Here is a 9,264-nt window from a genome sequence, read left to right as displayed (position 1 = left end):
AACTTAACATTCAGCGGGTATTGTTGCCAAACAATGATTTTTTTTGTCACATTGTCAGCCAATACTGTTCGACTATTCGAGTAACACTTTTACGAAAAAGATCATACGCCATATCGAATATTGAGTGATTGTGGTCAGTAACATTCCTTGAGGCTGATTAGGAGGTACGCTGCTGTGAAGAGCAGACAAAATATTTGCAGGAGTTGCTTAATTATTCATCATGGCATTAGAAAGACTTTGTTGTGGTTTGAGATCAAGCAAACGCTTATTATGTACGTATTAATGCAACACAAGAAGGGGGTCAATTTATGATCATGTTTTGTGACATGTGATGTTCAATGACATTTATAACTTTTACATATACTAAGGCAGCAATCACTAATACACTTCCATTTTATTTGAATCTTTTTCAGTCAGTAGTAGAAAATTTCAAATTCTCTGGTGCTGGTGATCATTATTATTCAGCTCAAACACTTTAAATAATTCCCAAATAAAATAAGCAATTTTGAAGCATTTTCCTCAAAACTCTTGAGCATGTTTTTGGTGAATTGAAATGAAAGATGGTTGTGATCGCCGCCTTAGAATATACTTTAAGTGGATAAATTTTGGCGTGGAATTAATTTGGCAATTGGCCAAAATACAATTTTTTGACGGGGATTTAGCTAATTTGACCATAGATAGATCAATTTCATAAAATTGCCAGAATCCACCAAATTAAGTTCCTGCCAAAATTTCTTTTTTCCGCCATCCGCCAAATTAAATTCCCGCCAAATTAAACTTTTTGAAAATATGATCTCTTTTAAGGTGTTTTTGCATTTTTTTTGCTGTTTTTACGCCATTTTAAGGATAAAATTTTCAGCAAACGCCAAATTAAATTCCTGCCAAATTTAGTTTTTTCATCCATCCGCCAAATTAAATTCCATCTAAAGAACTTTTCGGGCATCTGCCAAATTAAATTCCTGCCAAAATTTCTTCCTTTAAGGTATGTGAATTTTTGCATTCCGTGAGTTTCTTAGTCTAAACTGTAATACCCCTATGTTATTACGTCCATGCTACAATGCTATACTCTTTAGAGTTTTAATTTTTAATTTTTGTTATTTACTTTTGTGGAAAGTTGTATTGAACAGAATGATATTCTTGTACTTTTAATCAGGGAAATTTATTTAAAGCTACAAGTATTACAAAATGGAGCACAAATGACTTTTTGGACCTACCTTAAGGTAGTCCTTTAAATTAACCCTTGTCCGTTCGTCCGTTCGTCCGTTCGTTCGTCTGTTGCCAGCTTTTCTCGGGATCGGCTCATTAGTTTTTTCTAATTTTTTGCACAATGATGCAAAATGGCAATACCCAAAATGTGACGGAGCCCGATTTTCGAAAAAAAATTTTCTCCGGTCGCCAGGTCCGGAAATGTCCCGGAAAAAGCGGTTTTTTGGAATTTTCTCGAGATTTTATCATTAGTTTTTTCTGATTTTTTGTACATAGAGGCGCGTTAGTACTACCGAAAAGATGTTGAAAACCGTTTTTCGAAAAAAAAAATTTTCCGGCCTGTAGAACTGGAAATGTTCCGGAAATCGCCGTTTTTCGTATTTCCGTGACACTTTTTCAACTTATTTGACCATTTTTTTACAGAAAAAGGTTCTCTGTGGTGATACCCAAAACTTTGCATCATTTAATTTTCAATAAAATAATTTGTTCAATCCGGAACTCCTTAAAAATCGCCGGAACAGCCGAAAACCGGCGTAAAACAGATATCCTTCATTTTTTCGAGTTATACTTGACAGATTTTCATGATTTTTTGCACAATGATGCAAAATGGCAATGCCCAAAATGTGACAGAGCCCGATTTTCGAAAAAAAAATTTTCCGGCCGAAAATACCGGAAATATGCCGGAAAAACTGTTTTTTTGGCATTTTCTCGAGATTTTATCATTAGTTTTTTCTGATTTTTTGCTCAAAGATGCGTATTAACAATGCCCAAAACATGGCCGAGTCCAATTTTCGAGAAAAAATTTTTTTCGGTCGAAAATGCCGGAAATATGCCGGAAATCGCCGTTTTTCTGGATTTTCATTGGATTTTTTTTCTTATAATTGGTTGTTTTTTCATTCAAAAACATTATTAATAGCAATGCCAACCATCAAGCATGTTTCAATTTTCAAAAAAATTGATTTTTGAAGCCGGAACTACTCAAAAATCGCCGGAACAACCCATTTTCGCCGGAAAGACAGTATTTCTTGAATTTCTCGAGCTGTACTTTATATTTTTTTATGAAATTTTGCACACTGATGCAAGATGACAATACCTAAAATGTGACGGAGCCCGATTTTCGAAAAAACATTTTTTTCCGGCTGAAAATGCCGGAAATATGCCGGTAAAACCAGTTTTTTGACATTATCTCGAATTTGATTTTTGAAATTGAAATGATTTTTTGCAGAAAGATGCGTATTCGCAATGCTCAAAACATGACCGAGTTTACTTTTTGCGAAAAATTCTTTCCCGGCTGAAAATGCCGGAAATATGCCGGTAATCGCCGTTTTTGCAGATTTTCATTTGGCTTTTTTCTTACTTCTTTGTTTTTTTCACACAAAAACATTATTGATAACAAATCCCACCATTAAGCATGATTCAATTGTCAATAAAACTGATTTTTGCAACCGGAACTTTCTATTTCTATTTTCCCTACTCCCCTTCCCTCTTCCCCCATCAACAATCAATGATAAGATTTAATGTGTTATGCATTTTTGCAAAGCGCTATATCGTTTGACTGATTGTTTTCATTTTTCTCCTTATTGCCTTATTATTCAGCTTTCATCATCAGGTAGGTCCATTCAGCATGTTGCTTGTTGTCTTCTAATTTTCCAACATCCTCTTTTTTGGCATTATTGTTATGACTCGCTAATATATTCTAGGTGAAATGTAAGGTCTTATTAGTTTGTTCTTTAAATTCTGCATATTAATCGTCAGCCGTGCAAAATTACTCGAATCTGATTGGTTTAGAGGAGTGCGATTAATCGTTAATTGCACTATTACCACTTTTTGCACTCTTCGGCGGGGGGACACTTTTGTCCCCTTATTCTTTTCTCTCCTAAGTCTTGTGTCAGAGACTTTTTTTACTATATAATAAAAAACAAAGACATTTTTTTTCTTCATTATAAAAAAGAACAAAGAAATTTTACGTTACAATAGCTTCTTTTAATTGAAAACAAAGAAAAATTACACTGCAATGTTTTCTTTTTAAACAAAAGAAAAAAAGGTTTTCGAATGTATTTACTGACGATTACCTCGGAATCGTATGTTTTGTCGTGAAATTAACGATTAATCACGAGTAACAAAGGAGAAAATACCGTAATTTGCACTCGTCCTTCGGACTCGTGCAAATTACTATTTTCTCCTTTGTTACTCGTGATTAATCGTTAATTGCACTCCAAACCATACGATTACTAGTACTAATCGTCAGCCGTGCAAAATTACTCGAATCTGATTGGTTTAGAGGAGTGCAATTAATCGTTAATTGCACTATTACCACTTTTTGCACTCTTCGGCGGGGGGACACTTTTGTCCCCTTATTCTTTTCTCTCCCAAGTCCTGTGTCAGAGACTTTTTTTTACTTTATAATAAAAAACAAAGACATTTTTTTTCTTCAATATAAAAAGAACAAAGAAATTTTACGTTACAATAGCTTCTTTTAATTGAAAACAAAGAAAAATTACACTGCAATGTTTTCTTTTTAAACAAAAGAAAAAAAGGAGGTTTTCGAATGTTTACTGACGATTACCTCGGAATCGTATGTTTTGTCGTGCAATTAACGATTAATCACTCGTAACAAAGGAGAAAATACCGTAATTTGCACTCGTCCTTCGGACTCGTGCAAATTACTATTTTCTCCTTTGTTACTCGTGATTAATCGTTAATTGCACTCCAAACCATACGATTACTAGTACTAATAATGGAGTCGATTTCTTGTACATTTTGAAATTTCTTCGCTTTGCGAAAACAGAACGCTCGTTCCGCAAGCCCTTTTATGTTGATACGTTTTATAATATACAAACTATGTTATATCATAATAACATATTATACGGACGATAGCATCGTCTAGATCCTGGGCGTGTGTATGGAATACATTTGTCACATAAAAACGAAAATCTTGGTATATCGAACGTTATTCTTGGTATATCGGCCGTTATTCTTAGTTTATCGTCGTTATTCTAGGTTTAACGGATCGAAATACGAAGTATATCGCACAATACTTAGTATTTCGAAAAAAATTCAATCACGGCAGCCGATTAGCTAAATATTTTTCGTGTGTCCATGCATTTTTTTAAAGTTAAGCGCGCACTTCACCCCAGAAATATGGTAGTCTAAGCTACTATAGAAGCTAGGAAAACATAAAAGACAAACCTCCAAAATGTGATCGGCTATTGCTCATTCCGACATTTTAAATTTTCCGGGGGTTTTGCTGTTTGGGATTGTTTAGGTCAGGGTTGCTAGTAACGGCTTGTCACTGTGCCGGGTGCATACTCGGCGCCTTGGGCCCCGCAGGGTTGCTAGTAACGGCTCGAATTTCAGTCAGGTTTAAAAAAGGGGTACTTTTACCCATATTATAATAACATTACCCCCGTATTTTGCCAGTTTGGTATAAAATGTTATGAATACACGGGTTTCATGTCTCAGCTGAGCATGCGCATTACGGTCTTCGCGCCGATTCCTATTTTGATGGTAGGAAAAGGTAGGAAACTTGGCACGGACCTGCGCTGTCGCAGGAAGCAGTTTATATGTTTTCAGTCGACTTTCTTTCCTACAACTTTTTGATTTTTGAATCTTTTGCAATCTTTGCACATCTGTATTTGTTGGGTAATGGCTTCGAATAACAACAGTCGTCCATCTTCCAAACGTTCGAGATCGAGAACTTGTGCTGTTGTTGGTTGCAAGAGCAGTGATTATAGATTTTCAAAATGGGAAGATGAGTGGTGTGACTTGCACCAGACAACATATTCAAACTCAGTTTGCACTTGTTTACCACCCTTCCAGTAAGTGATTTTTTGTTTATTTAACATGTGAAAACATAAGTCAGGTTTATTTATTTAAGGTTTCAAGGTCAGATACATACAGATTACTGAGTGTTGGTGGCACTTTAAGTGCCACAGCTTTCAGACTCTAAATTTTGAGGGAATGAAGACTGCATTCCTTTTTTCCATTTCTGATAGTGGGGCTTGAATTCAATTTCCAAGATGGAGCTAAATCCTCAGGTTTGTCAATACCCATGGTGAACAAAAATGGAATTAACTAGGTGTGTTATATAATTTTTTGCTTGTTTGGTTAATTGAATAACAAAAATCCAATTTTTCCTTCACAGGTTGTTCACATTTCCCACTGAAAGAGAAAATCCGGAAGCGAGAATGATTTGGCGAGAACTGATTAATCGCAGGGAACCATCAAATAAAAACTTGTTGTGGTCACCTAGCAGGCACAAACAGTCGAGAGTGTGTTCTGTCCATTTTCCTGACGGCATGCCCACAAAAACCAACCCACACCCTACAATTTTCCTCAATAATAATGTTGACGTTGATGTTGCAATTGGAAATAAAAACAAAACTACTAGGAGACGTCTAAGCTATAATAATAATAACGATAATGATGATGATGCTGTTGTTCCCAACCCTACTGATGTCCCAAACCCTGTTGTTGATGATTCATCCCTAGCTATCGATTTTGATGTTTCACCTGGACCCATTCCATCTACACGTGATGAGTCTCCTAATAATAAACCCATAATTAATAATGCAAACCGTCAATGTCTTTTTCTCCCTTCTTTCTTTGTTTTCCGTCATGGTACGTACCGTAATGTTTTTTTCTTGCATGGTTACTGTAGCTAGCTTACTTTGTTTTGGTTGGATGCTTAAATCTAAATATTTTGCTGCTTTGAAAGAAATTAATAAACTCAAAGATGGTCTTCACAAGAAAGAGCTGCTGCTGACAAGATATCGATCGAATTGTATTGTTTTGCGACGTGAAAATCAAAAGTTGAAGAAAAATTGTACGTGTAAACTGCCTATACATGAAATTACCATCAAAGATGACAAAAATTGTCTATTTTATACTGGAATTGAAAAAATTTCCACTTTTGTTAAACTTTTCAACTTTATATTTCCATATGTCAAACGTAGATGGGTTGGATTCAAATTTACTTCTACCATTTTAAAACGAAAATTTTCAAAGATTCCTGCTAGGATGGGTCCTGAGAGAAAATTGTGTGGAAAGGATGAGTTTTTAATGCTTCTCATGAAACTTAGGCTTGGTTTACTTGAGAAAGATTTAGCCAACCGATTCAGAGTTTCAATGTCAACAACTAGTCGAGTTATTCGAACATGGTTGAAAGTTTCATCTTCTATCATGAAGTCTCTCATTTTTGTTCCTGATCAGGGAGTTCTCAATATCACCAAACCACCTGTTTTCAAACCAATTAAAAATCTACATTCGATCATAGATGCTACTGAACTTTTTATCGAGACTCCCAAAGGTCTCATCAATCAGCGTTTAACTTGGTCTCAATACAAGCACCACAACACCTTAAAAGTTTTGGTTGCAGTTTCTGCAAACTCTAGTGTTATTTTTATGTCGCCTGCTTATGTTGGAGGAATTTCAGACAAAGCAACTACCTTACATACTGATTACCTTTCCCTTGTACCACCGCACACTACTTTAATGGCTGATAAAGGATTTAACATTGCGGATGAATGTAATGAAAGAAGCATCCACTTTAAAGTACCACCAGGACGACGAGGTCAGAGTCAATTATCAGCAGCAGCTCTTAAAGCAACTAGTTCCATTGCAAAATTGCGTATAATTGTTGAACAAGTTATTGGAGAAATAAAGACTTTTCGTATTTTATCCCAAGAAATTCCGATTTCTTTAATTCCACAAGTGGACGATATTTTAATAATTTGTTCAGCTTTGACAAACTTGAAAAAGCCAATTTACAAGTAACCTAAATCTTAATATGTTGTTCAAAAATAGGTGTGCATTGAATTCTTAATTTTTTTTCAAGTAGGTTGTTGATGTTTTTCTTTATATAATTTCCAAAATTTATGCTTTGTTAAATTCTTAGATGATATTTTTAGTAAGGATATCATTTTATTCCTGAGAAAATAGAATTGAAAATTTGAAATGACACAATAGATTATTATCAGTGCGTCTCAAACAGCGATATTTCGATCGCACGGAAGCGCTTCAAAACACCAGCTTTTTTGGAGTTTTGTCTCGTTTATCCAAACGCTTCAATCTCACGTAGGCTTATGGGTCAAGACTAGAACCCCCAATACGAGACATTTGCCTGACCGAAAAAAAATCATCATCATCAATTTTGTTAATTGTCAGAATCGTTTACTCACTTGAAATACGCAACTTTCTGAAGTTTCGTTTTTTTTCGGTTGTGTTTCATTTTAAAAATAACGAAGATGAAAAGTTACCATCAATCCCGCGAGTAAAAGAAAGTATTCCGACTAGTCTACGAAAAGTGCGCTCGCGCGGCGAATAGAATATCTCGCAAATTAATATATGCATAAAACTGACGAAATCCTTTCTTTTTTATGCTTAGGTGACGTCACCATCGATCCTGACTTGACAATGGAGAACCAAATTTGGCAATGTATAATTATTACGAGCGGCCGAGAAAGTTTGTGTGACGCAAAAATTGCGCGATAAACGAAGCCCTAGAAAAACGCCCACTGAAAAAAATTGAAACTAGGAATTTATTGAATAATTCACTGATGAAGTATCAAACTTTTTTTTTTTTTGTAATTATTATAAATTCATAATTTTTAAATACTATTTTTTGAAAGTCAAAGGACAATTAAAGTGAATTTAAGCTGATTGGGTGGATATTGGGCGGACGGGCGTTTTGCACGTTCCGAAGATCGGAAATTAAACGAGAGTAAAAAACGGGGGCGTCTTAGTATGTAATATATTAATTCATTATTTTATTTTTTGTTTTTCACGAATGAAAAATGAATTTTTGATTTTTAAATTAAGGAAATATAATACAATATATTATTTTTGATTGTCAATGCCAAAAGATATTTCTTTACTTTATGAATAATCTGCTGTGTTGCTTCGCCACTTACCCCCGGATTGTTTTAGTAGACACTTCGGTCACGTAAATAAAAACACGTGTATATGTTGAAGCCGACTGTGGACTGACCAAAATTGCAATTTACATAAATTATTGTGGAAGTGGACGCTTTAGACGAATGTTTGGGAAATCAAAAAGACAACTGTTGTGAGGATGTTGAGTTTTGTTTATATGGCGGTTTGTGACGCACTGATTATAGCATGGTTCCAATATATTGATAACATATTAATTAATAAACATAATAAATGATAAACTTTCATTTTAAATAACATTTTCAACCACATTAGAAAATATTGACAAAAATTATTTATAATATATTTTCCTAGAAAATTTTACGTTGATGAAGTTATATTTTCACAATTCAACTTCTCATAAATTAACTTTATATAATTATATTTTTCTAATAAGTAAGTGTGAATACACATAGGAATATCCTTTGAAAATACGCAAATGAGACTTTCCTTTGAGAATACGCAAATGAGATTTTCCTTTGAGAATACGCAAATGAGATTTATTTAAAAAAAATACTTTTTTGGGGTTTCTGTGTAAATAAGATATTTCCTCTGCTAATAGGCAACATAATTATTTTTAAAATTTTTTCCTAGCAAATTCTACTTTGATGAGTTATATTTTCATAAATTAACTTCATAATTTTACGTTGATGAAGTTATATTTTCACAATTTAATTTCTCATAAATTAACTTTATATAATTATATTTTTCTAATGTAATAAGTAAGTGTGAATAAGATTTACCCTTTAGAATACACAAACAAGATTTTCCTATGAAAATACGCAAATGAGATTTTCCTTAGAGAATACGTAAATAAGATTTTCCTTTGAAAATACGCAAATGAGATTTATTTTTGAAAAATACCTTTTTTGGGGATTCTGTGTAAATTTCCTCTGCTAATAGACAACATAATTATTTTTAAAATGTTTTCCTAGCAAATTCTACGTTGGTGAGTTATATTTTCATAAAATAATTTCATAATTATATTTTTCTAATGAGAATGTGGGAATAAGATTTTCCCTTTAGAATACACAAGAATTTCCTTTGAGAATACGTGAACAAGATTTTCCTATGAAAATACGCAAATGAGATTTTCCTTTGAGAATACGCAAATTAGATTTTCCTATG

General features: G+C 33.9%; 1 protein-coding gene across 1 annotated transcript; it reads left to right on the top strand.

Moving 5' to 3' along the window:
* The first annotated feature begins 4,552 nt into the window (after positions 1-4,552).
* LOC136819112 (uncharacterized) lies at positions 4,553-9,251 on the top strand. The gene is made up of 3 exons (XM_067075283.1): positions 4,553-5,024; positions 5,351-5,826; positions 7,592-9,251. Exons 1-3 carry the CDS (start codon positions 4,852-4,854, stop codon positions 7,696-7,698), a joined length of 756 nt encoding a protein of 251 aa, XP_066931384.1. The 5' UTR covers positions 4,553-4,851; the 3' UTR covers positions 7,699-9,251.
* Positions 9,252-9,264: the final 13 nt, after the last annotated feature.

This window comes from Clytia hemisphaerica, unplaced genomic scaffold, assembly GCF_902728285.1.
Source record: "Clytia hemisphaerica strain Z4C2 unplaced genomic scaffold, Clytia hemisphaerica genome assembly, whole genome shotgun sequence".
Lineage (NCBI taxonomy): Eukaryota > Metazoa > Cnidaria > Hydrozoa > Leptothecata > Clytiidae > Clytia > Clytia hemisphaerica.
This window is presented reverse-complemented; position numbering and strand designations above follow the sequence as displayed.

Bases quoted from the DNA above. Each gene is read 5' to 3' on its own strand.
- LOC136819112 (XM_067075283.1), top strand. From the start codon at position 4,852: ATGGCTTCGAATAACAACAGTCGTCCATCTTCCAAACGTTCGAGATCG. The intron at 5,025-5,350 runs GTAAGTGATTTT...TTTCCTTCACAG, and splicing joins ACTTGTTTACCACCCTTCCA to GTTGTTCACATTTCCCACTG. The intron at 5,827-7,591 runs GTACGTACCGTA...TTTTATGCTTAG, and splicing joins TTTCTTTGTTTTCCGTCATG to GTGACGTCACCATCGATCCT.